The sequence below is a fragment of the Trachurus trachurus genome, assembly GCF_905171665.1.
Source record: "Trachurus trachurus genome assembly, chromosome: 14".
Lineage (NCBI taxonomy): Eukaryota > Metazoa > Chordata > Actinopteri > Carangiformes > Carangidae > Trachurus > Trachurus trachurus.
The window spans coordinates 13,752,926-13,780,920 of record NC_139903.1 but is presented as its reverse complement, the minus strand read 5'-3'; the positions used below and the strand labels follow the sequence as shown (position 1 = coordinate 13,780,920).

General features: G+C 39.1%; 2 protein-coding genes across 3 annotated transcripts; both read right to left on the bottom strand.

Annotated features, from left to right (window-relative positions):
- Positions 1-268: 268 nt before the first annotated feature.
- Positions 269-18,919, bottom strand: stag2a (STAG2 cohesin complex component a). 2 transcript variants are annotated; one of them, XM_083987242.1, is made up of 34 exons: positions 18,698-18,919; positions 14,915-15,037; positions 14,724-14,802; positions 14,209-14,379; positions 13,951-14,047; positions 13,793-13,869; positions 13,041-13,245; positions 12,754-12,905; positions 11,139-11,212; positions 10,769-10,892; positions 10,120-10,218; positions 9,907-9,986; positions 9,549-9,656; positions 8,870-8,978; positions 8,576-8,693; positions 8,345-8,448; positions 8,034-8,126; positions 7,834-7,923; positions 7,514-7,717; positions 7,343-7,413; positions 7,106-7,193; positions 6,916-6,996; positions 6,672-6,764; positions 6,371-6,545; positions 6,121-6,260; positions 5,929-6,030; positions 5,463-5,611; positions 5,209-5,337; positions 4,894-5,102; positions 4,497-4,734; positions 3,750-3,860; positions 3,501-3,627; positions 3,046-3,123; positions 269-2,413 (listed from the first exon to the last, which is right to left on the bottom strand). In XM_083987242.1, exons 2-34 carry the CDS (start codon positions 14,956-14,958, stop codon positions 2,390-2,392), a joined length of 3,843 nt encoding a protein of 1,280 aa, XP_083843368.1. In that variant the 5' UTR covers positions 14,959-15,037; positions 18,698-18,919; the 3' UTR covers positions 269-2,389. The 2 variants fall into 2 exon arrangements, with proteins under 2 accessions (XP_083843368.1, XP_083843369.1); XM_083987243.1 differs by having other exon boundaries at positions 14,915-15,043; positions 18,702-18,919.
- A 2,204-nt stretch (positions 18,920-21,123) lies between these two features.
- Positions 21,124-22,329, bottom strand: epd (ependymin; the record flags this gene model as incomplete). Its single annotated transcript, XM_083986244.1, has 6 exons — positions 22,237-22,329; positions 22,032-22,063; positions 21,782-21,919; positions 21,500-21,686; positions 21,336-21,417; positions 21,124-21,250 (listed from the first exon to the last, which is right to left on the bottom strand). Exons 1-6 carry the CDS (start codon positions 22,310-22,312, stop codon positions 21,124-21,126), a joined length of 642 nt encoding a protein of 213 aa, XP_083842370.1. The 5' UTR covers positions 22,313-22,329.
- Between the last annotated feature and the right edge of the window lie 5,666 nt (positions 22,330-27,995).

The following is a 27,995-nucleotide window of genomic DNA, read 5'->3' as shown; positions in this document are numbered from 1 at the left end:
AAATAATAAATAATAATAATATTACCAGCCCACCCCAAATCCTGACAGCACCTAAGTTTCATTTGGACAAGCAAATAATTGTTTCCTGGATGCATGTGTGCGGAGAAAAATATGAAATATAACATTTGTGAAATACAAGCAAATGTTAGAGATATTCAATAAAACATTTAATTATTCAAATGATAAATTGAAAGTGGAGAATGACAGGAGTGTTTAAATCATCACATGGTTGCAGATGGTTTATTCTTTCATGTTACATCTCCAGACATAAATACAAATCTTAAAGGATGCAATGGGACTTTGTAAATAGAATAAAAACACAAATTTAATATACACAAATATTTAAATATGTGTAAACATACAGATGTATGCACATTATCAGCAGTTCAATGCAAAACAGAACAGATCCCAAATGAAATGATTGTTACTTTACAGGCAATTCTAAGATGTAATTTTCTCATCTGCCTAACATGAATTGTTATGCATGTACGTATATGGTAATGTATAAGACCGCATAATCGGTTTCTCCAGTTTATAGTGAGATTTTGAGGAAGTTAGGGATTTGTTTGTAACTACAATATCAATGCACCCTTTTCCATAAAATCTCAGTCTGCCAGCCAGGCCAATACACAGAGGTAAAGGAATATCGCAGCAATCCACTGAAAGACAAACAAAACAATGTACTGTAACGTATACTTGTAAATTAGTAGGTTAACTTTGAATAGTTACATTCTATATCTTTAACCTTTCCCTAAAATTTCAAGCAAACAGAAAATGCAAATATAAAATGAGCACCAATTCACAATATATTACACACTTGTAATTGTATAATATACAATTCTGATACTATTAATAGGAGACTAAAGAATTCTCAAACTTTGTAATTTATAATAATCCTATAACTCTTATACACACACACACACACACAACAGTGGTTCACCAAATAAATGCTTTTTTTTTTTCTTCTTTTTTTGGGAAAAAAATCCTCTGCACACTTGCAAACTGGAAAAGAAAACAACATAAAACAAACAACACACACCCTCAACCATTTTTCATATCCTTTCTTTTAAATATCGCAATTATGGCATGTCTGTGTTGTTAGATATAAGATAAAATACAATGGAGAAAAATATTTAAGATATAGGAGAGATTAAAATGTTTAAGGTTGAGTCAAAATTTTATGATGTGGTGAATCCTCCAAATATTAAAAAATAATTTTAGATGTAGCCATCAATTTGTCAAAGTACTACATTTCAGCTACTGTAATTAGCGATTACTTTTTCACCCATTTGTTATAGAGATGAAAAGAAAATACAAACACCTGGCCATATCTATAGTAACATAATAATTTCCATTAAAAAGGATTATTTCAGCATCTATGTGAAATAACATGATTAGAAACCATTAATTTACATTTGATTGTCATTACAAAATATCTATAAATCAAAGTCATCTATAAGGTATAAAAGCAGAACACATACATTTCTAAAAAATACCATCACAAAGAAATCTGAGAATGCCGTATATCATCTGTGGCAAGGCCTTTGAACAGTATGAGACGCCAGTTCACATTATACTTTACTGTGTACATGTTTCAATATATGGCTACATGCCATGCCAAAATCTACAGTTCAAGAGTACAATAGGTGAACACAATATCAATAACACCTTTACAATGCAGTCCAATTCAATTACCCTGAAGTTAATGTTTTCAGTTTCTGTTTAGATTGTGTCAGCGAGGCGTTGATTGGAGCCTTTGATAATTTTTTTTTAAAAATATGGCTGTAAAATTACCATAGAGTTGAATTAACACCCCTGTGACAAAGTGCAGTGTCATTATAGTTCTCAGCAACAAATCAATGCTACAAGCATCATAAAGGTAGTCTCATTTTACAGGGCTAAAATATCTCTATCGACTAGTGTTCCTGAAATTGTGTTCACTTCACCTGTATATTGGCCACTATGTATTTACATCAGACAATTTTTGTCTACTGAATGAAAAATATTAAAGGTATATAATATTAATTTGAATTTTAGTCTGTTACTGTCCCCTCACCATGTTCCTGCCACATAATGTCTGTACTGGCACTTTAATTAACCCAAACAGTTTCACCGTAGTTAAAGCTAACATCAAGTTGTTTTTCGGGCAACTGAAGAAAAACAGAAACATTTTTCCTGCAGAGTGACAGAAGTCTGGTGTGTAAATATCAGAATTAAATTCAAATTCAAGCTCTCCCTCTAAGTTTTAACAAAGTGTTGAAGAGGCAAACGTTGGTGTCTCGCAAACCATTTATAGTATAGTAGTCCATTATGCGCCGCTCTGATTTTCACAGATAACAGTCATACATCTCATCTTCCAAGGATCTTTGATGACACATTGTCCTTCCTTTTAGTACATGGAGACATTGAGAACCTAAAAACAAACACAAAGTATTTGGTAAAAAAATAAAAAATATATTACAAACCACAATAAATCACCAAATTAATATTCTTGACAAATACATTTGATTTGATGTGATTTGATTTTTTTCATACTTTGTGGGCGGCAGTGGGCCAACTGTGTTTCCTTTTGTCAAAAAAACTGAGACTTTTGTATTTTATTTTTTTTTTAAAAAGGACAGCACCCCCACAAATGGATAAAGGACTGAGCAATAAGAACTATTTCAGTTTTGTATATACTGTCTGTTCTCAAAGTAAATATTTGAGATGCCAGTGATTTTATTGACATGTAAATAGATATCCTCACAGCTATTTAACATTAGGGCGTAAACACTTTTCAGTTAAGGTGATGATTACTGCTGTCCCACAAGATAGAGAGAACTATGCTTATTTCAGAGCCACCTTCAGTTGATGAGTATCTGATACCTATAAACCTATAAATTGTGATGTCCAAGAGTAGTGTTTGTAAGTCTTCAAGTAATGAGTCATTATCATGAGAGAACTGAGCTACCCTCGAGATAACAGGCTTAAAAAATGATCAGTAACAATTGGAGCTCATCTATAACAACAAATGAAAAGATGAAGTAAATAAGTGAAAAGCCTTACCGAGTCGTCCATGATGGAAGATGGATCAAAGTAGTCTGGCTTTAGTTCTGTTCTTTCTCTGCGATTCTTTGATGCCGGCTGAAAAAATAACATCTCAGTGAGAACAATACAAAATGGTTTTTGAGCTTCATTACTAAAAAAAAAAGAAAACCATGAAAAATATTAAATTAAATGCTAAACATTTACGCATGTAGTATGTAGTCATTCCCTTTTACTAATGTGAAAATCCTAATAATGTTACTTTCTTATATTTCTATGCTGCTGTCTTTAATTTGGAGAATACTTGCTTATAAAACTTATAACCACTAAAACATGACCAGACCAGAATGGACGTTTGACTTACACCGAAAGTTAAAATATGGTTGCTGCTGAGTTTGTAATGTGTACGTACTATAACTTTTCATGATGTGTTGCATTTCATTATAGAAAGACCAGATTAACATTTCTTAAATTACCAAATCGATGTCCATTGTATCAAAATCCATGCCCTCGTTGATGTCCTCCAAGCGGTCCTCCGATGACATCATCACATCCTCCACTATTGGCTCCTCATCATCCTCCATGAGTCCAGAGCCACGGCGGCTAAGGGATGCACAAGGATTATTAGGAAGATTGTGTTTTTTCATACTGTCCATTGGCTGAATGTTACATCAAAAACCATTTAACTCTCCAGTTAGTGGAGAAAATTGTACTCCACATCTTACATTGCTTGCTGCATGTGGTTCCTCATCTTGGCGTAGTGCATGCTGACCCGCTCCTGCTGCTGACGGGCCTCAGCTTGTTGCCTTTGTGTCAACATCCAGGTGACCTGGGTACTGTGGGACAGTGGGCAGTATTTAGCATAATTTCAATAAGGCCCATTGTTAAAGAGAAATAGCACAAGTTACTGTTAACACTTGCAATATTTGCAAATGTTCATTTCAAGGATTTTCATTTCTAATATATTTTCACATGTGGTCCCTTTGTCATTAAAGCAGAAGTAAGCTGAATGTTTGTGTTAATATAAGTCTTAAATAGTTATATTTTCCGACGGCAATCACTTACATAGAGTGTTTGGTCTGAAACACGGCTCTGTCAGTCACTCTGCTCTGCTGTAAACCGAGGAGAAAACTTTCCTTGTATCCTACAACCTTTATCCAATGAGGAGAGAGAACGCCATAAAGGGGCGTTCCTCTCTGTGTGTGCAGCCAAGGGATGCGCGTGAATGTGGTGACGTAGGGACGAGGACCAATAGATCCATGACGAGGGCGGGGACTGCTAACTCCATCGGCTGACAGGAAGTTAGCCAAAACGACCGGATCGCTTACTTCTGCTTTAAATACTGAGGGTAGATTCATGGGTAAAATGGAAATGTTATCTCTCTTAAATTTGAGCTGCAACACAATAAAGGTGAAAAGAGGGGTGGTCTGAATATTTTCTGAAGCCACTGAAAGCAGAAAGGTTTTTTGTACTTGTAATCCATGGCAGCCTGGCTGTGATGGTGTGGCTGCTGCTGTGTAGGCACAGGCTGATGGGGATGCTGCTCTGCTGGCATGGTGTATGCGGCTGGGTAGCTGTCCTCTGGCCTCATCTTCTTTGGATCCCTCAGCACCGTGGACGTGAGGTGGGGCGAATGCATCGTCACTGGCGTCTGCACGTTCTGCTCACGGTTCATCCAGGCTGTGTCACTACTGCTGCAGCTGTTCTCCTCTGCTTGAGAAAACGATTTCTTACACTTCTTGTATTTTACAGATGCAGTGGCTGCAATAATGTATGCACCGGGTCTGGCAAGGATTGATGGCAACTCGTTTAAAGGAGGTTTGCACTGGATGTTCCTTCATGTCTAAGATACTTTGTTAAATTGCTCACCTTCAGGCAGTTTCCTTTTGCTAGCAGTGGCTGGTTTGGACTTCTTGCTCCTGATGGTGGACCCCCGACTGCTGATCCCACTGATGACAGACATGGTGTCGTCGTCTCCTCCAGCCTGCAGGGAGTTCCTGTAGGAGATGAGGGGCAGCCAGCAGTCCTCTCTCTGCAGGGCCATCTGAAACGTCATGAATCGCTCCAGGTACATGTGCCTGCAGAAATCAGAATGACAGTCAGCACGTTTTAAGAGTTCCTGTGAGCAGCTTTGTGCTCACCACAATCATAAATCTCTGCACACGCCATCTGCTTCCAACTTACACTGTTCTCTTGTCCTGGCGCATTAATTTGCTGGAGAACTCGCTCAGAATGTCCAAAAACGGCAGATTAAGCGGCGGACTCCCCTCTCCTTGGGGACTTGGCTCTTTGAAAGCAAATTCGATTCCGTCCCTATTGCACAGCAGGGAAACAATGAATGAACAACTTTCTTCATTCAAACATACACAGCATTTTGAGAGCTAAGCTGCATGCCAAGCTGTAAAACCACATGGTCTTGGATCAGGATTGTTACTTACTTATGTAACATGGCAATAGCCTCCCTCGTCTTTAACTGATCCAAACCAAAAGTTAATGAGAAGCGCCGGGCAAGCTCTTTAATGCCGCAGAAGGCTGATGAGGAGCGGTCGATATTGAAGCCAAGCTCAGACAACATATCGTTGAATAACTACAAAAGGAGAAAAAGAAAATATTATATTTCTTACGTGGTTTCACATCCGAGGGATCTGCCTCTTAGACTAAAGGCTTCTGTGACATGTGGTATTTTACTGTCAATATAACTACCGTATATAATTCAGTGTAGATGTGGCCACAACCTTTCTGTTTATGTACTATGAAAGCACACAAGAGAAAGCTGTAAAAGTGATGCTTCATTGATTTACATAAAAGTAGATTTTGTTTTTATTCTAAAATTTGGTAGCATCACCTACTAATCTATCTGAAACAAATGATACAAGATGCCTCCACACGGGTCAACAATCTTACCTTTTGCAGGCTCAGTATGAGTGTCTTTGCACATTGTATTTTGTCGATTTGTCTTGTTTTACTCATGGTTTCCTTGATGATATCTCCATAGTCGTTGTAATACTAAGGAGGAAAGCATGCAATACAGTTAACAAGAGGAGCAGGGTTGTAGGAATTCTTTATAATCACTTTAAAAAAGGGGTTGAAACCTACCCTCATGTACTGTTTAAATATGTCTGCTCCAGTGTTAATTTCCACAACGTTGTAAATGATTAATTTGCAGTAGGCAGCCAGAAGGTTTCTTCGCTTGTGCAGAGCTTCGATCTTGCTGGCTTCATCATCCTGCTGTCCATCTGAAAAATACAGCATCATTCAATTATTGAATTTTTTTTTATGTAACTCTAACTCTTCATTCCTCACAAATTTTAGCATGGTTGGGTAACACGCTGTGCTTGACTCTTACCTGTGCTGTTGCTGTCATCATCCTGATCAATGAACACATGATCCAGGATGAAGTTGAGCAGCTCTGCCTGCAAAGAGGAGTCTGGTGTATAGACCAGAGGCTCCAGTTGTTCCCGGCCTGAAGACATAATTTGGTGGCTGAAGATCAATAGCAGATCACATAGTATGGTGAAGGCCTGGAATGAACACAACATCTCAGCATTTATGACCATAGTGACGGACCATATTTTCATCTGTAGTCAAGAGCGGCGGTGTAGGCGGCGCATCAGGAACTAACAACAGTCCCGTCAGCATAATCCCACCTGTTCTTTCACTCCAGTGTTGATGCTGTTAAGGTAACGCTGACACATCAGGGCGAAGGCTCTCATTTGCTTTCTCAAGGTCACCATATCACCCTAAAAGCAGCAAATGGTTAGTTCGACAGTCCTGTAAGTGACGTTTAAATTCATTCTTCAATCACTCACTGCCAAAAAAATACATTTCTTAAACAATTTGTTGGCAAAGAAAAAGCTCTGTTAAGTTTAATGACCAGTAACGTGTAAATACCTTTAACGAACTACCATCTGAAACTTTTGCCAGATGCCACAGGACGATGTAATGTGTGCACTGCATTGCATGCATCACAATCTGGGGGGAGACAAAACAGGCAGATGAAGGTGTGACGTTTCACTCAGTGACTGAAATCACTGCTGTTACTGATAGTATAGAGGGGTCTTTACTGTTAGGGCCTTGATACCTGTTCAGGCATATCCCCGTTCTGCAGACCTGTGTTGAGTAGTCTGTAGTTGCTGGTGAAGAGATCCCACTTGGAGAGGTCATGTGCACTGGAGGGAGAAACATTTTAAATATTAAATTAGAATATATACATAATTTACATTAATGCAAATAATGTTACTGACATTACATCTCACTAATATACAAGAATACACTATGATGAATTAAATCATAAGCACAATTGCATCTATTTCTTTACTTGTGGAAAGCGCTGATCTTCTTGAGTGTAGATAAAACCTGGTAGGCATCATCATCATCTGGTTCTTCACCCTGACAAAAAAGAGATCCAACGCATGAAATCCAGCATATTGAAAAAACTGTGAGCATGTTTTCAAATAATCCACGCACAGAAACATGCGACAGCCCCCACCTCTTGCAGGAAGTCGTCCAGGAGTCTAGTGAACTTGTCCACGAGCTCATCAAGAAGCTGGGAGCGGGCGATGTCTACGCGGTTGAAGATGGTGAACTCTTCGTTGCAGAGATAGTGGTAGGTGGTAGAGCAGGCCTCCAGGACCTCAGTGTCTGTGTGCTTATCTATCACCTCCCAGATTTGCCGCAACAAAGCATCCAAATGCTGCGTACGAACATGAAAACACACAACACTGTCTCAGTGACACTGAGCTATTTTACATATAATTTTTACATTTTTTAATTTTGCACTGTTTAAAACAACTGTGAAAACTGACAAACCTTTTCTAATCGGCCTGTTGTGTAGATGTCAAGATCAAAGTACTTTGGTATTTGAAGCAAGTTGGTCACCTTGTCGATATCGACGCAGTACTGTGACAGAAAGGAAAAGACGGCAGTTGAGTGATTGATTGGTGAGAAATCAAACATGCTAAGTACATATACAGGCTCATTCAGCTGGTTGGCTGTAGTGCAGAATTCACCTTGGCCAGTAGCAGAGGCAACGCAACGGCAAACATCTCTGTGATCCGTGTTCGATCATCCAGCTGTGTTTTCTTCTCCTTTGCAGTCAGGACCTTTTTCATGCACAAAAACAAACCGTGTCAACAACATGAAATCTTTCAAGACATACACTGAGTCCGCTCTATGTAGTCAAGTCAAGTGGCTTATTTTCTCTGACATTTGCCAGGCTGCCATTGTAAAAAAAATTGTTTAAAAAAAATCTTCTTCATGTTTTGCGAGGTAAAATAAAAGGTAAAAGAAAAAGAAAAAAGAAAAGATTACAGACACTCACCCTCTTCCCTGAGCCCCTGCCTACTGGAGGGTGGCATTCACAAGCCTGCCGAATAGCACAGAGCATGATCTCAACCAGAGCCGTCTCCTGTCGATCAGTCAGGGCTGAAAATCACAGACACATTACGTTAATGACAATGCTAAGAGAGAACCAAAAAAAAGGGAGTTTAAAACGTCTCCTTAACTTCACACTGCAGAGGAAGATCTGAATCTGAACAGAGTTTTCTCTTACCCTCCTCTCCGGCCATGGGCTCGTCCAGCAGCAGGCTAATCATAGTCTCCCAGTCCTTCAGCAGTTCTGACGCACACTCCCACAAACTATCCACCAAGTAGGCCCCATGTTCATGGAGCTGTGAAACATCCATACATTGTTATTCGATAAAAAAACAACAACTAAACAACAGACTATTAGACATTTATCTAATCCCATTCAAAATTGAAGGATTTTAACCCTCAAAGCTAGATCGACAGACTTTTTATGGTTGATATATTTACGATAGTGAGCACAGTGTTGCCGTCTGGTTACCTCGCTCTCCAAGAAGAAGAAGACAGTAGTTTTGATAAGGCTGCCATTGAGGCTCTGCCTGCCCCTCCTGGGTAACCCCTCCTCCTCTGGACCCCGATGGCTGAAGAGCCTTCAATCAGCACAAGACAAAAGATTGTTCAAAACGTCTGATGAAGGAAGGTGAGATTAATGTCTGCAGCCACGTCTTTTCCTATTGGTCTTTTCAGATTGTTAGTGTTAAGATGCATGTCAGGTGTATAGTGTATTTTAGATGCATTATACTGTTTAATTCGATTATTTATTTCCTGAATATTAATTTCTTGCTTCTATTTCATCTAATGTGTTTCACAGAACACTTGGCTACACAACATGTTTTTTTTGCAATGAAACAAGGTCACTGCTGTGAATCCAAGCTGACTACAGATGCCCTCCTTTATAAAGGAGCCTCTTTCCAAGCCCACACAGACACAGAGGGTGAGTGTAATGAAGTGTAGTGGAGTAATATTGCTTTAAGTGATTCTATGTATGTGCCTACGTTACAGTTCTGTCATGCTGAACGCAGGACTTCTTGACAAAACACAGCCTCAATGAGACGCAGGTGAATGAAAAATACCCACGAGTCATCGAGCCATTGCTAAAATCAGGCAAGTGGAAAAACGACACTCAGCTCGGTTGCACCATTAAACAACAGAACACTTACTTCTTGAACAGAAATTCTCCTGCTGAAACAGCGATGGGTCGATGTGCCGAGTAAACCAGGTGATAAACACTCTCACAGTCCTCTGCTGTCAGAACTTCATCACTGCTCCTGTTTAATGAAATGTGAATTTTCTCAGTGACAAATACCAGTCGAATTTCAAAATAATCTTACCCAGTTCAGAAAAAGCAAAAATCACCTCAGAAACAACAATGTTGAACAGTGAAACAAAGTGTATCAAATTAAAATTGCAATCTGGTGCAATCATTGTGTTGACTTTAAATTATATTATTACTATACATTATCACATGACACACTTTCATAAAACAAAAATAAACACAGGGGGAGTTGAGGTACTCACTGTAAGACGAGCGTCAGAAGTTTAACGGCTTGTACTGCAACATCATACTCCTTATCCAGAGTCATAGACACAATGCGGTCCTGTCAGTGAGAGAGAGTTTATGTCTCATCATGTTTCCATAACATTGGTTGTCATATCATGCATGAGTGTAATACAACAGTCACAACAGCATGATTATTTAATGATGGATTGGCAGCATCTGACTGGACTCACCTTGAAGCGACTCGTGAAGAGCTCCAGTCGAGTGCAGAGCTCTCTGTTGTAGAAGAGGCCTTGCAGGGCGGTCAGGCACTTCAGTCGCACCTCACCTTGCTGGAAGCACACAGTAGAAATACAATGAATATTAACCACATAGAAATGCAAAAATATGTAGGTGTTAATGAATAAAGGGACACGACAGAGAAAACAGTGATCAAACTATTGTCGTGTTGTTGCTTTTCATAACTTTTGTTCCCAGGTGACGGCAGAAAGATTTGTATTGGTTATTTTAATGTCAGGTTAGAAGTTGAAATAATATAAACAATGTATATATTGATTCTTATCAAAATTTCAAATTATTTTAGTGTTTTTTTAACAGGTTTTTCTTTTCACTTAATCATACTATTCAAGTGATTAATTTGGATTCATACAGCTACAGAAATGAGGTATTTTATTTTGAAGATAGTTATTGGTCACTTCACATGATATTGTGACAAAAATGACAGAAAAATTACAAATACTGAAAGGATTTAGAAATGTTTAATGTTTAAGTAGTAATATACGGGAGTATGGGAGTGTTGGTAAATCATATTTTTAAATGGAAAAACTGCTCTTGGACAAAAATCTGGATATCACATGAAACACAGATGTTCTATAAGCTCACCTTGTCATGCATCGTCCAGCCGACGTACTTCAGGTAGCTGTCATTGAGGAAGGCGTCGCTGTACAGCTTCATCCACACTCCAATCTCCTCGATGCAAATAGCTCGGATTTCTGCAATGGCATCACTGGCAAACAAAAGAGAAGTGATTTACATTAAGTAAACAGAACGGTTCAGAAGTGATTTCAAACTGTAAAACACAAACATGGACTCATTGATGTGGTTGCAGTGATGTTACACTAGAGGGCACCAAATAGCAAAAAATATTCATTTCAAGGTTCCTCCTGTTGAGATGAGATTCAAGTGTACGCGGCACCTCAGTGAAATCTCACAGACAACACAGAGCAGGAAAGTCACTGAAGGATTCACGTACCGATATCTGTGAACAAACACTCCTTTGAAAATTGCATTCATCATGTTCTCAATTTCATCTTGATTTTCTTGAAGCTGAAAGAAAAACGCAAAGTGTTACTTTCTAAATAATTTGCACAAAAATAACCAAAACAAAATCCAATTGTTCTGCTCTGTTTGTTCCCCAACATATAAAATCTGAAAGTATGAATTTCAAAAGGTTTGTGGGAAGATAAATCATTTGAGCAGGGTTTTGGGTTTTTTTTCCCCTTGACTTTATTTTTGTTTCTTTTAATCTCCTTCTTTTCAAGAAATTTCAACCTCAAGATTTGGTCAACCTCAAGACGTCTGGTTCCCTATGAAGAAGTAGTTGGCATTAAGCGTAGAAATGGGTTGCAAAATGCTGAATTTAGTTTCACGTTATTTCCTACTTTGTGATGATGAATTTCAGAAATGTATTAATACACATTTGGTTTATTTACAGCAGCAGGATGGAGTAAGTGGGGCTACACAGAGGAAGAGGGTAGGTAATATTTCAACAGCATAAAATTCATCATTAGTTTTGGTTTTTAAATCGGATTTTTTGACATTTCACTTCAGCCTGTGCCACATGCTCATGAGAAGGTGTGAGTTTATGAAATTTCATCACTCAAAATTTCAATACAAAGAAAACTACTCTGTTCCATGTGTGGAGGCCAGGGGAAATGTCACCATAGAGTAAAATAATTTCATACAGCAGATTCATTCAGAAGTGTCAGTATAATCTACCGGAGAAATGAAACCAACTCGAAAATGTGGCGTGACAGAAATGAAGAGGAAGTGATTTAACATACGATAAATGATTGCTACAGAAAAGTGACTAATGTAAGTGGGAGTCAAGAGGACGAAACAGACACGGAGGCATTAGATGAGAGAGTATTGCAGCCTGCAGCAGGTGATGCTACGCTGTCGGTTCAGCAGAGGATGACACCAGAGAGAAAGCTGCACAAAGAGCCTGAGGCAGCTGTCGGAGTGAGACGCTTCTCAGAGCAGCTACTGCACTGCATAAGCTGTTGCCATGAAATGTACAAATAAAATCGTAGTCCTGTGTAAACTCTAAACCTCTCTAAAACCTTTCTCATGAAGCATTTGCAGATACAAATATTGAGTATAGGATAGTTATGACACTCATCATTGTTTACTATATGAAAAAGTTGGTTGGTCCTCCCTTTCTGACAGACGCAGGAAGCACTGGTTTATGTTCATCTTCAAGGCCCTTACTGATAAACAGCCCCCCTACATCTCATCTCTATTAGAATGCCGCTCTGGATCTTATTCTACTCGCTCTAGTGGTTTATTATTTCTTAAGGTCCCTTTTGTACATTCAGAGCTTGGTAAATCTGCCTTTTCCTTTTATGCTCCAAACTCGTGGAATATTCTCCAACATACTTTGGGGCTGGAGAATATTCCCTCTCTTGTTGATTTTAAACGTATGGTGTCTGACTTTTGTAAATCATGCTGCAATTGTTATTCAATGTAATTGTATTTATGTTTTACTACTGCTTGTAAACTCGTCCCTGTAAATAAGAGAAACCTCAGTGACCAACGAGTTAAAATAAAGGTTTAAATAAAATTAAACAACTTATTTCTCCTCTCACCTCTTTACGCTTCTGTAACAGCAGTTCCAACCGATCGTTGGCCCTTTTTGCAATGACCTTGTTTCTTTCTGCCTCGTACTGTCTCTGTGTGTTGTCCATGTTGATGCTCAGGTTGAGAGCGACGTTCACCAAGGCTGTCATCAACTTCATGGCTGGCAGAGACGACAGGGATCAGATACACAGTACACCTGAGGCAACAACGGCTTCTGAACGATTCTACCGAGAGTGTGTGAGAGAGAGAGCCGTGGTGCAGAGATGCAGAGCACTGAGCTGCACTTTACACTCACCTGCCAGTGTGCTTGTGTGTCTGAACGCTCTGACCTGGGAGTCAGACAGGCCGGTGAGCAGTGAGATGACCGTGTCCATCATGTACTCGTCGTAGATGATGCTGTACTGACACTGACGCACCAGCACGGCAATGAAGTCACTGAAGCTGATCCTGAATTTCTTCCACAGCGGCCCTGACATAGTTAATGGATAGTCCCCGCTGTCCTGTTTTAAAGAGATAATCAGATTCAGGTCGGGAGCAACACATTTGTTTCACACCGGCCCCGTTCAGACCTGGTATTGACGTCCAATCAGAGTAATCAACCCCGAGTACGCCTGTTCACACCTGCTTTAAAATGCGACTCGAACACCACTTGTGATCGTCCGGCGGAGAGAAAGAGCGTGAGCCGGAGGTGTCGAGTGAATTAATGCTCTGTGCACAGCTCTTACAATGAAATTAACATGTATCCATTGGAAAAATAGTGACATATTTCCACTTCATCATGAAACGGTGGTGGATCTAATTAGGTAAAGGACATCAGTAGACTAGAGTAGAGACAGAACATATAGACACGTCTGAGTGCGTCGTGGGTGGGTTGGGTTCACGTCTGTACTTTGAGCTGTCCACTTGGGATTGATTCACTTGAGACAGTTTGAAACCAGGTCTGAACATTTCTTTCCTAGGCTCATCAATAATTCAAATCATCTGAGCTTTTATTTTATTCTAAGTTACTTAAATTGAATTAAAGAAAAACACAGCCTGCTGCGTTACCTCGTCAAACTCCTCAGTCATCTTTCGAATGATCTCAGAGTTCTGCATATTTCTGAACATTTCTCCGCTTACGCCACCTGCATGAAGAAGCACGCACAAAAATGTCAGTAAAAAATTATGCGTATTCATTTGCTTTCATCATGTCATATACTACATACCTTTACAGCCAGAGCACTGAATGAAGAAGTTGATTAAGTCCAACAGAGCAACGTCCCTGTCAGTTTTGTACGCCTCGATCCAGTCATCAACGACAGACTGGAAGTCAAAACCCGACCAAAAATAATTTATTCATGCATCAAATCCAAATTACATTTTAAAAACAAACCTAAGAATATGACTGATGCTGCTATGCCAGACACATCACAGTTTAATTAAAATCCAAATGGCCCACAGCCACCAAACCAGTGTGCACTCACCTGTGTGGCGCTCTTGCCCGTTTTAACCACCTCGAACAGGGTCGTGCTCTCCATCCCGTTCTCCTGGTGATGGCCGTTCACCCAGCCAAGACCAGGGGTCCTCCCCCCTCCCCCTCCCCCTCCTCCTCCTTTGGCCTTGTCTCCGGGCGCCTTCCTCCCTTTCCTGGCTGCCTGTTGAGGACAAAGATATTTGATGGACCATAACTCTGAGTGAACAAGCATCACATGTGTATGTCGACTGAATATCTTATGTGATTGCTGGGAATTTAACGCAGGACTAAATTGTATTACAGACATTTGATGCACACAGTGATACAGTATTAACTTTTTTTTTTCTGATCGGGCACAGCTGCAACATGATATCACACTGTTTCTCCTCTGTGTCCGACCTGTTATGAACCAGTCCAGGGTGATGTTCAGTTCATGTTGGGATTGAATGAAGCCTCCCTGTGACCCTGATTACTGAGATATGAGTAAATGGATAAATGAGGATATACGGTTTGATAAAAACATACCACGCCCTTTCCCGTCTTTGCATTTTTGCCATCAGGATCCTCAAGGTCTGTATCTGAAGACAACTGAGAATCTGCCTCTCTGCGGACGACACGTATATAGTCAGCACAGACTTCACAGAAATGACTTGTTAGTTTCTAGGGACATGAATAAAACATTCAAGTTTAATTTGATCATAAAGTTTGCTGCTTACTGAGGAAACTGAAACTCTGTGTGCAAATCCTGCGCTGCTATCATTTCTTTAACATTTTCTGGATCGGCTGGAGTTATGTGCCTCTACTGCTCTGGAGCTCAATCGAGAGGGGGGTCTCTTCAACTGCACCTGGAAAACAAGACAAATCAGAGGAGGTTTGTTCATGAGAGTCGACACTGACACAAGCTACAATAAGTCAAAACCAAATCTAGTTCTTAGGGGCGGTTCGGTTTCAGGACAAAATGTAATAAGTCTCATAAATAACATGTTTGCTTCTTTGGTGAGACAGAGCACATTAAGCTCTATGATGAACGAGCCTGACACTTTGGCTCTCAAACACACATTATTATGTAGGGTAGTAGGGTTTCTTGTTGTCATTTTCATTTGTTTTAACCTTTTATTATTCTATTTTATTTTATAACCACCGTACATTGGAGTATCTTACATACGTTCTTTGATGTAGATGACCATCCATCCATCCATCCATCCATCCATCCATCCATCTATCTATCTATCTATCTATCTATCTATCTATCTATCTATCTATCTATCTATCTATCTATCTATCTATCTATCTATCTATCTATCTATCTATCTATCTATCTATCTATCTATCTATATCTTTTTTACATGACAATAGTAGAGTGTGGAGCAATTGTATATTCACATATCATCTATCATCTATCTATCTATCTATCTATCTATCTATCTATCTATCTATCTATCTATCTATCTATCTATCTATCTATCTATCTATCTATCTATCTATCTATCTATCTATCTATCTCCTCAGCTATAGCTTCACTGAAAGCAAACCACTACCATCTTATGTAAATGAGTCATGTACCTGTGAACACAAGAAATCCCTTAACAGTCTCTGTCATAGCTCAGTGGTGGTTTCCACTAGTTGCATGGAAACTACTCAGAAAAAAAATGCCTGTGTAAATGACTGATTTCCCCCATAGATACAACAGGTTGTGAAATTTTGCCCATGAGCTCACCACATCTGACATCATCTCTTAACTGTAGTGGTAGCGTGTGGTTTCTTATTCTTCACCACTAACTGGCACAGTGGCTGCATCTCATAGCTTTAAAAGAAACATTTGCAAAGCCCCCCAAAAAAGCAAAGACATAAATAATGAACTGAAAAATGGCTGAAACCCAGTCCTAGTGTTGTGCGTGTTGGCTCTGTCTAGCACACTGGCACAGATGAACAGAACCTATCCAGAACTATTGTTTATGTTAATAGTAAAACTGCTATTACGATTCCCTACAAAGCCAAATGTCTGATGTGGAAAAGGGGCCTGGCACAGAAAATTAATCAACAATTTTGATAATTATGTTCCCATTTAAATCCATTCTCTGTCAAAAAATAATTCATATTTTCCACTCACAGCTTCTGAAACATCAAGATTTTCTGCTTTTCTCTGCGGATGCCTCCCTAGGGTTTGGGATAATATGAGGCATTATTCATTACTTTTTCCCCAGTAGAAAAAAGTGATTGATTTAACCTCAACTAAATATTCAAAGAAAATAGGATCATTTGATAGAGCCCTAATTCATTCTTGTCATGTTCAGGGCTTTTCTCAACAACCAAGCTTTTGTAACAGGCTTTAATGGGGATGATTTTTTCTGTCATTGCTTTTATTTTCACTCTTCATTCACTTAACACACGAGAACTCACAGATCCAACTTGCCTGACTGAGGAGATAAATCTGAGTTTCCACATTTGCTTTTCAGTCCCAAACTGTGCAGCTGAATTGACATATAACATTTTATTACAGTTTTTGTCATTCTCTGCATCACAAAATGTTACGTTCCTGCAGCGTATTATTACTACCTAGTGTTTCTGTAATTTAATCAATTATATGAACATTGCGTTTTGACATATGAATAACATAATCATGCATCATCAATGCATGCTTTGCTTAAAGGGACAACGAGGAGTTTCTATTCGGTTATAAAAAAGTCTCACGTTAATGTGGATGAATCTCCGCTACCCACACTTGTTAATGGGCCCATTTTCGCTAAATATATCGATCTGTCTCTATCGTTATTTTGTAATTATTAGTGGTGGCGGAAATGCTGGTCGAGCCGACCAGCGTTTCCTTCATGGCGAGTTATGAGAATAACGCCGCCGAATCGCCGTTTATGGTCGGAACTACGGTGGTATGTGAACCTCTTTGAACCTCTGACTTTAATTCTTGATGAATGAAAACATGAGTCTGTCTTGCGCCGGTCAAAGAAATGTACGGTGCGCGCGGAGGCTCATAAATGTAGTGTGAAAACGCTTCGCTTTTCCAAAACTCCTCGTTGTCCCTTTAATTCATTAAACAATCTGGGTTTATTGGCTGCAGCTCAGAAAAAATAATCAGTCTGACAGCATCCGTTTGGACTGAGAAATGGTGGGAATCCAGTAAAGCTGAACATTTTTTGATAATCAGCTTTAGTAATGGAAAAAGTCAGTGTTTGTACATGGGTTTTAAAACTGTCCAGTCCAATACAACAATGAAGGTGCATGAAAGAAGCTCAGTTGTAATTTTTGTAATCAAACCAAATTTAGGAAGTTTTTGCAACTGAACAGTGAAAATGTATTGACTTTTTTTCTTTTCTTTTTTTTATAATTAAATGTTTTCTTGTCTTCCTTCCAGTTAGGGTGTTGCCACATAAACACACCAGGACAGTGATATAGTGTAGTAATAACTTGGTAGCCACACTGGCAAGCAGGTGATGTGCCTTTTAATCCTCTCTTACTATTAGATTTGTAATGAATGACCTCTTCACCCAATGTTGAACTTGAAGTTGGCCTGAGCAGGACAGGCTGGTAGTTTTCTAATGGTTACACACACACAAACACACACAGCCTTTACAGAGCAGGATGGCTGCTGCATTCAAGGACCAACACTAGATTATACTGCATGTACCATTCATTGGGTTCTTGCTGGTTGACACCATAGACTGTAAAAAGAAGGAAGAAGGTTGACACAAATGTCAAAGGGAAATCCCTGACTTCAGCATATACTGTAGTCGTGTAAACAACATGTCCGGGTTGTTTCTCTTACTCTGAACTTCTTAGAGTCCTGACACTGTTAATAATGGGGGATGGACGCTTGACTTTTGCAAATATACAAATTAGATCCTTCCTTGCACAGATACTGTAATTAATCTCACATGTTTTTATGTGTTTATTTGACTTTAATTCGTCTTCTAAACGAAAACAAGTCGATCCCCAAAAACAGATCCTAGCATGCGCAGTTGTATACTTCCGAGCTACAAACACCAGCACAGATGTTTCCGAGCCTGCTGCTGCTGCTGCTCGTTCCCATCCACTCTCATCTCTTCCCGACGTGCCAAGCAGCTAAAAACCAGCTGATCTTACTGATATGTGATATTAGCAGAGGCATTATCTAGCTACCTGTAGACCCCTCTCCTTGGTACTAGTTTGTTCGCACCGAGCCACGAACCACTTCAGGCTCCTGGTGCGTTTACAGCCACAGATTAGCTGCTGCTGCTGCTGCTGCTGCTGCTGCTGTGTTTTTTAGCTCCTGCAGCTGGTTTATACAGAGACCACGACTTCACACGAAGCTTTTAGCCGAGCTCGCCCCCTGTTAATCACGCTAATTTAAATGTATTGTGATAAAAATCGCGCATTTCTATGTTACTGACTCGTGTCGACATTAAAATCAGGCGTGTGGCCAGCTAGCTAAAAAAAAAAAAAAAAAAGGCAGCATCAATGACAAACTCCCTGGATGTTAACGTTGTAGCTATCCGCCATTTTACAACTTACCTCGTTTTAAATCAAAGACGGTCTAAAAAAAGCAAATCATCCAAAACGTTGCGGACTTTGTAGAGAAGACGCTTCCTTTAATTTCCTGCACGAACTGTCATTTCCCGAAACTAAAAAAAAATAATGGTTTTATTTGCTAGCTAGCGTTGGGAAGCTCGTCGGTGGCTAACACATAGCAAAGGTACAGTTTGTGTTTTCGTTGTTGTGAACGCAGCACACACACCACCTGTCGGCGGCTCGAGGAACTGCCGCGCGAGGAGCCATATCCTGTCTGTCAGCCTCCCCGGCTCCTCACCTTTCTCCTCCTGACCGACTACTAAAATGTTGTTGGCTTGGCTGGCTGGCCGTGCTGGAAGGTATCCACGATATCCGAGTCTGAAATCCACCTGTATGTCTATTAGAGAGCAGAGGTAAAGTAACTCCCATGTATTTGTGTAGGCTAATTCACACAGGCCTGAACATCTTACATTTCACAGATAGCCTAAGTGGGTTAGATGGGTCTATATTGAAAACACATTTTCCTTCACTTAGTTGAAACTATGACAATAATCTATAAATAATGATAACAATTACGTTTATTTATAGGCATAGCACTTATAGGAATTATAGGAAATTATTTGTAGGCGACAACCACCTGAGTGTTGCTCACCTGCTCTGTGGGCCTGCAGCAGCAAGGGCATCACTTTGTGTTGAAAAGTGAAGGAAACAAATTCATATTTTAACATGTGATTGTAGGCAATGTAATGGGGGTGTGGTATGAGTTCAGAACTAATATGGCAGGGGGGGAAAAGAATACATTTATCATTAAAACATCTATTGCATGTCAGTTAGCCATAATTATAGCCACTATCCCTTCTTACACAACATGACAAAGTACATAAAGCAAAACCAACGTTTTAAACATTTTGTGATTTGATAAAATCAGTCATTTCAAAATGTAAAGGGTAGGCCTATATAATAAGCTTTCCCATGTGATGACACATATACACTGCTGTAGCACATTCATTTGCAAATTGTTACCAATTCTTAATTTTCTCAAGGCACAAAGCAGTAGGCAAATGTCTATTTCTGTCTATTTCAAAAGGAATTAATTCACTGAACATCCATATGTCTATATCATGACCAGATACATGGTCCACTGTTTTTACTTGCTCTATCAATTATATGTAGCCTAGGCTAAAAGGCAAACTGCCCTCATTCTGTGTACATTAATAGCCTACACAATAATCTAATCAGTTTAAAGTCACATGCAAGTTTCATGCAAAAAAATTGCAGCACTAATGATGTAGAAAGACTGACAAATTATTAGTGATTTAAAACTAACAACTGCCTTTTTGAAATGTTATTGTTTTGTTTATACTGCACCTTTTTGTACACCCTATTTTGCCAGTCTACTGCTTTTAATTGGGCAATACATGATTTATACATTGTGTTCATTTCACTATTCTTTCCTCTACGACACGGAGGGAGCCAAAACATTCAGTTTAATATTCATTGGAAAGCTGTTGTGTCAGAATTACTTATATGATACAGGACTGATACAAATCAGTTCATAATAGTTTAATAGTGTTACTCATTGCACAGCTCCAAAGACCATAATACCAAGAAAAAAAAATTGCAATGTTTTTTTTTACTGTCGCTGAAAACTGAACCTGGTAACTCCTTGATCGTTTCTTATTTCTCCTCATATCCATTTATTTATTTATTGCTGCTTTTAGGTTTCTCAGTCCTTTACACTTCAGGTGTTAGTGCTCTGTCATTCCTTGCTACACTTACATAGACTGTCCAGATTTTAATGTTGATAATCTGTAAAAATCTGCGACAATCGGACAAATTCAATTACACTGATATTGGCAATGATTAATGTTATCATCACTGTAAGACATAATTGTGCTTAGCTGATATTGCATTTATGAGTTGCACATTCCTATCAAATGATCAAAAACCAATTACTGCACACGTTACTGGTTTATCTTTGCCCTTATGTGAGTTTATCCAGCCATACAATGCTGAAATGGTTTCTGGCTGCAAAATGATCTTGTTCAACACCCTGGAAGGAAAAAAAAGAAGCTCTTTACACCTTTGACAGCTTTGACATTTTATTGTTCCATTAATCATATCTTACAGGTTTTGTAAGCAGTACCAACTTGAGAAGCCACCAACTGTTAGTAATTATGACTACTTCTATAATCCATGTCATATCTCTTCCCTTTACATCAGAATGTATGTATACTGTATGATTCATTCAAAGCCATATCTTCAAAGGGGAATGGAAGTTGTGATGGAGACAGATGTCATGCAGTGCAGTGTCACACGATAACTCGAGTCACACGTGAAAAGGAGAGAAAAGTCTAAAGTTCTGGCAGGCCACACTTGGATAGGGGTTTGATTTTTTTTTTTTTTTCTGCTGGTGAGGATTCGTCTACATGAACTCGTTCAGGAAACTGTTTACTGTCCCTTCAGGTGTCTCCTCCAGAGGCCGTCCCAGGCAAAAGGAGGGCACCACCAGGAGATCGGGATCCTTGATCTCCATGTCGATCTCCGTGTTGCTGCGAGAAAGTGATACAGAAATTAGACCAATCCTTTTTCGCATCATATACTTGGACTGTTTTTTTTTTTTTTTTAAACACCAACCTGATTATGAATGTTGTGGACTCAGTGAAGTACAGTGCAGACACAGGCAAACATCCCATGGTTACAGACATGGAGTAGTGGCCTGGAAAATGTACACAATGACACTTTTAAGAACTGAGTTACCAATGAAGCACAAAAGATATTTTACTGTGTGTGTGTCGTACCTTTCGAGTCTGGCAGTGCTCCTGTCCAAACATTGACTTTCAGTCCCTCTCCTTCAATCGATGCACTCCCAGTGTGCATCAGAGAAAGATGTGAGGCATCATCAGGAACATCTAGAGGATGCATTGTGCATTGCAAGGCCTTTTTCTCGCAGCTCTGGTTTTTGGTGTCGATCTCGTAGAAAACTCCCTGCCAGATATAGACACAGGTTCAAAGGTTGAGGTGCAAAAGAGTTTTAAAGTAGAATTGTGACATTAACTTAAGTAGGAAATAACCTAGCCTACCTCTTCAAAAAACATCAGTAGATCCAAACCCACAGAGGTGTTTGTGGGGTGGCTTTCGTTTGATCTGAAACGTAGTTTGTGGCCGACTGAACTATAAGTGAAGGCGCCATACGCTTTCATCTCACCTTTTTGGGTGGCCTGAAATCATTCAACAACATACGATCAGAAAGAGAAAGAAAGCTTTGATATCACCAATTCCATTCCTACTTCTAGAAAAGGGCCAGAAAAGTGAAAATGAAAAAATACTTACAATGGACATGAGTCCTGTCATATTGGGTGAATCTGAAAGACAAGAGTCAGTTAGACACATGTTTGAACTGATAAAACTTATTCTTTACTTTTCTTTAGTGCTGACTGAAACAGCAAAATGAATTAGCTTTAAAACCTCCAAATACAAGGGCAACACATAATCAAAAAGAGATGGCAACCAAAATGATGGAAATGCGAATTCTTACGACAAGGATGGTGGTGCTCCGCATGGCTGCTAGCAGTCAGGCACATGAAGACGAAGAGCGTAACAGCTGCGTACATTTTACCGGTCCAGAGGCAGTCACAAAATCACCTTCGAGATGGCAAAAAACAACCCTAAGCGCATCTAACTCTGAGTGAGGTTGAAGCTGCTTTTATAGGGCCACGGACTGGTGCAGCCATTAAGGATTGCGTAAAAAGGACCCAGGATGATAGCCCCCTACATCTCAAATATCAAGCTGTCTAAACATATTGGGCTCTTTCTCAGCTGGTGGCGACCTCATGAAAGGACTTTTTTAATACGCCGTCTTTTCTTTAGTCGTTGTCCTCAGATGTTCTTGTGCATTGTTTATCAATGTCAGGCCAACACTTTCCTAATCCCTTCACAGAGTGTTATATGAGCAGCAGGTGAGAGACGTGAATGAGAATAGTGATGGAGGATCGAGAAGGCTCATGTGAGGGAAATATTGATCTCTAAGTACCAATTTTGTGCTTTTTAGAAACTGTTTTGTTCAGTGATAGCAGCTCTCCATTCAAAGTGATGACAGCTTATGTTAGCAATACAGTTATACAGACATTTCTAAGGGCTGTGTCTGTAAAAGCTGAGACTTAAACAGTAATTCGTCATGTTTCTGTTTAAAAAATGTCTCCTCCTGACTGTCATAATTTAACAATGAACTTTTTTTTGTCATCAACTTTACTTTGATGTTGGTGGCCCTAAGCTTTACTGTACAACTTTTAATTGTTTTCTAATTGACAGTTTTTATGCAACTCCTCCAGTGCGATCTAATGATATCAGATAGATCATGGGTGAACAGCTGCATGAAAGAGATTTTACCATGTCCACTGATTTCATAAAGTAAATGAATAAGTGTAAATATATGTAGCACACGAAAGAAAGAAAGAAAGAAAGAAAGAAAGAAAGAAAGAAAGAAAGAAAGAAAGAAAACAACCCTTATTTGTGTTCACAAAACATAAATAATGAAGAAAAACATCCATAGGCCTTCTAAAGTGATCCAAACTAAATAGAGAGCCTGTGGTGTTTACACCAGGTCAAGCGCATGAGCCAGGCCAGAAATGTGTTATTGTCTCAACTACACTTTGTACAGCTGTCTTTTGTTCTTCTGCACATCAAGACGTCCCTGCTGCGTCAGGGCTTTCAAGCAAACAACTGAGTGCACAGGTGAAAATCATCATTACCTCAATGACTTTATCTCACCATCTTGAAATGATGGTGTGGTTCATGAATGAGCTGTTAAAAAAAGAAGAAGAAGACGAAGAAAATGCAGAAATTACTCGTAAACCTAGGACTCACATGACAGTTCATTTACAATGAACTGACTTAGAGAAGTGAATTTTAAATGTAGTTTATTCAAGAGGCTTCCGAATGGGAAGAAACTGCATAACAAAACTGAAGGTTGCCTAAAACCACAAATCTGAATGAGACCGTAAATAGAGAGTAAGTAGACGCGTCATGAGGGAAATTTAAGGTTAGTGTATGCAGGGAATATGGAGCGGCCGAGCGGGGGCGGGTTATGAAAATGAGGGAAGCCCTTTATGCAACCCTTCCCCTTCTACTATCCATATTGTACCACTTCACAACCAGCATTTTCTCTTTCTAAGAGGAATTGGGCTTATGAACCATGACTCAACCACTGACCCACACTTAATCACTCACGTCCACTTCACAAGGTGTTAGTTCCTCTTGTAAAGTACCATTCCATGCTGCTGACTGTGTGGATTTTGATAGTTTCTCCCTTTGAAGATTTAATGACAGCATCATATTATTAACATAAAGACTAAGTAAGTTAGTTAGTTAGTTAGTTAGATAGATCAATAGTAATTATGCTTTATTTATTTATTTATTTATTTATTCATTCAATAAAATTTCAAGAAACCCCAAGCAATGAATGGTGCTACCTGTGGTACTGTATACTGCAGTTGTACACAGTGTTTCCCCAGAACAAAGGTGAAAGGAGGAACTATAGCTTCTCCTGTGGTCTGGTTTCTTGGTTTGTCCACTTTGAACACAGAGCTCAATATCCACAAACCTGATGTCCATCTGACTTCTTTTAAATCGCTGCAATAAATTGAATGACTTTGAAGTGAAAGGTGTCCTGAGCTGTAAGAGCAGCAGCATCAGAGTAAGGCTATAGTACAGTAGGCCTCAAGATAGAAAAGTGGACTGAACTTCTTCTGAACTATTCTCTTATAATGCAATGGACATTTAGAAAGATGTCTGCAAGTTGTCAAAGGCAGTGAGTGTGGCCTGCTCCGTCTCAACCGTTGCAGTTAACTCATCACTCACAATTACCCAAACAAGTTAAAAACATCAGCCTGTCCATGTTGCTCTGAGAAAGCTCCAGTCTTGGCCTCTTTTCCAATTTGTTCAGTAACTCATTGGTTTAGGCAGAATCAGGTGTTGGTTATTGAAAAGAGAACTCATATTATTCTCATAACAACACAACAACAACAACAAAAACAAGAGCGTTATCTGAAATCATTATATTTAATTGGGGAAATTACTTACAAGTAGCCGTCATGCAATTACTCTTTTATAGTATCATAATCAACACTATATACATTTTTATTCATTGATTCACAGTAAATAGGGTCAAGTTTATTACATAACTTATAATAGGCTACTGTACCAGTGACAACACCAGAAGGAAAAAGGAAGATGTAATGTAGGTTTAGCTAATCCATTTGGTCATATATGTAGTGTTACAATAGGTCAACAACAACAACCAGTAAGTAATAAACTGTACAAGATATGAGTATAGCTCAGAAGGCCATGTGAGCTTTGAACCCCCATGAGCATTTACAGTAACAGACAATCTGTATACTTGAATACAGCACATGACTTTCCTGCTGCCAAACCAAACCACCGCTGCCATGCCAGGTAGGTTGAAACCACCATCGGGTCATGTCTCTAGTGAAGAGGAATTTTCTTTTTTCAAACCAAACCTTTTCCAAAAATTTTGAAACAGGTGTACGGGAAGGAAATGTAGTCCTGAACTTCAGCTCTAAGATCAGAGCTGAATGTTTATGTAACACACATGAACTTACAGTGCAATGATTAGTGAGCCCAGACAGCATGCAGGCATACCGAGGGGGCTGGTGGTGTGCCGGGGGTCATATTGGTACGCCACCCTGTCTGTGGTAAGAGATACTTAGGTTAAAGTTAGGTAAAAGGTATAAAAGAGGAAGCTGATAAAAGAACACAAACCCATTAGGAGACTCACAGCACTGGTAAAAATTTCATGGATTTTTTGAACGGTCGCAGAGATTTATGCCAGTATACTGTACCTGATGGACAGTACACCATTGTTTTATATCTAATTACAGGGCTTTTCTTAGGAAATGCCTCATCATTTGTTTATTTTGTCGTCGTACATATTACATTCAGGGAAGAGACCTGAGCCTCATGTAAGTGATCTTGGGTTTTCGTTTTAAACTTCAACTACTATGACAGTCCTGTTTGCTCCTTTTCATATTTGCTATTGCCAAGAACAGCATTTAGCATAGCTTCAATACATAGGCTACATCTAATATACTTGTTCAATATGTTTGAGATTTAACACTTGGTGTAAGTAAGGCTCTATTTAGGACAGTGTAGGGTGGCGCATCAAATCCTTTCAACATTCATATGATAGTCATTATATTCTCAGAGAATGTACATGGCCTTTGCTATGAGTGCTCAGTCGGGGCCAGTGGGTGGGCGTATGAAAAAAACAGCTGAGTTGACCAAAGTCAAAGAAGAAGAACTGTTTTTTGCATAAAAATGAAAGAGTTTTTTGCAGCGTTCATCATATCATGAATATAATTTATAGAACCGCATATCTAAATAATGGTAACTGAAGTAAAAGACCAGAGCTTGTTCCTCAAAAGTTCTTCCTCAGTCAGTTCTCCTATGGTTAATGCAGGAATGTTAAATCAGCAGCAATTGTTTAGGTTATTTTCAGCTTATACTCACAAACTACCATCATCCAATTGCACATGTCTTTAATGGCACTGTCCACGTTTCAAAACTGAATTTCTTAACCGATCAATAAATGAAAGCATTAATCTTTGGAGTATTCTGCTCAATTTTCAACATGACAACAGAAGATCCCCGAGTTGTCATTCTTATGAATGAAAGGTGACTTCCAATTTAGTTTACATTGGATTTATCATTGGTTGGGAATTCACCTCCAAAATAATCATTAACCATTGGATGGTTGCAAATTTTCTGGAAGAGAGAGTTGTTCAAGAGGAAGAAATTTACACTTTCAATAGCACTTTCCATTACACTGACAAGAACACTGGTCTGTACAGTCAAACCTAATGAATCTAATAAGACCTAATAACACATGATTGAAGGGATCAACGTGAAATTAATGTCAAAGTCAAATGTTCTGTAAAAGTTGTGATGAAGCTCTTTTTGATTTCCTTTTGATGACTTCGCTGTGACACAGCAATGATGGGGAAGCTGCTGCAGCGGATTCCAGGAATCAGCTCCTAAACCCAAAGAAAGGCAATAAAAATAAACTAAACAACAACAATAATAATACTCATCATCATTATTTGAAGACAACTGTCAAACAAGCAGTAGTACAAACCAAAACCAAAACCACCAATAATGAAAAGCAAGTGGAAAAATGTTTGGTTAAATTAAGATATTAGTGGAATAATATATAAGAAATGAAAAGATTAAGAAAAAAACAAGATCTCCAATGAAAACATTTCGAGCTTTAAGCAAAGAATAATGTGATTGTGAAGAAATGAGGATAAAACTACATGTGGTGGAAGTAAATAAGTGTAAGGTTAGGGGGTTAGGAGAACAAATATCTGTACATCCGGGCATCATTTAGCTTGGAGAGTAGAGCAGGTGCCCAACATGCAGAGGCCTCGCCATAGTCCTCGCCACAGAGGCCCCAGTTTGATTCCACTGGTGGCCCTTTGCTGCATGTAATTCCCCCTCTCTCTGTCTCCCCATTTCCTGTCTCTCTACGGCGGTCCTATCAATGAAAGGCACAAAAGCCCACAATAATGATAATAAAAAAGATAAATATATCTGTACAGCATACAAAAACTCACATTTGTGAATTGTGGAATTACTCTAAAGGCATCGTTACTGATCAAGACATGTTTAATAAAGAAATGTTTTATCCATATTTCATTTGTCATAGTAAAAACAATATTGCAATAACCTGATCACACACATCTGCCTTTAGGTACTCGCCCTTTCGAAGTAAATCACTTATTTCTGAGAAAGAACGTCAACGACAGGGGCCTCCTTAAGGTTTTCTCTGTTGTTTTCTTAAAATTCTGAAATTTTGCTTTTGTCATTACTCATCGTCTTCATCATGAGACTCGCAAAATACTCCCTAAGGATGCACAGTCAAGACGGTACTTTGCTGAAGTTTCAGATTTTAGTCACTTTTCAACAGTCTTGTCACTTTCGCTGTCGCAGTTGAACAACTGTGACATTGCACATTAACACAGATTCTTGTAGATATATACAGTATATAGGCTACCAGTGCCACAGCTTCAAATAATAACAATGACGATAGTAAAAAAGAAAGTTACAGGATATGAGCATGCAAATTAATAATAAAGTTCAATATTGTTCAATGTGAAGATTTTACACATACTGTAGGTTTCTGTTTCCTTTCTCATCTCTCTGACAGTTTGTCTGTGTTGGCAATTTTTTCAAATTTATAAATAAGGTGATGCATCTTGAATGCACAGCCACAGTCTGTAC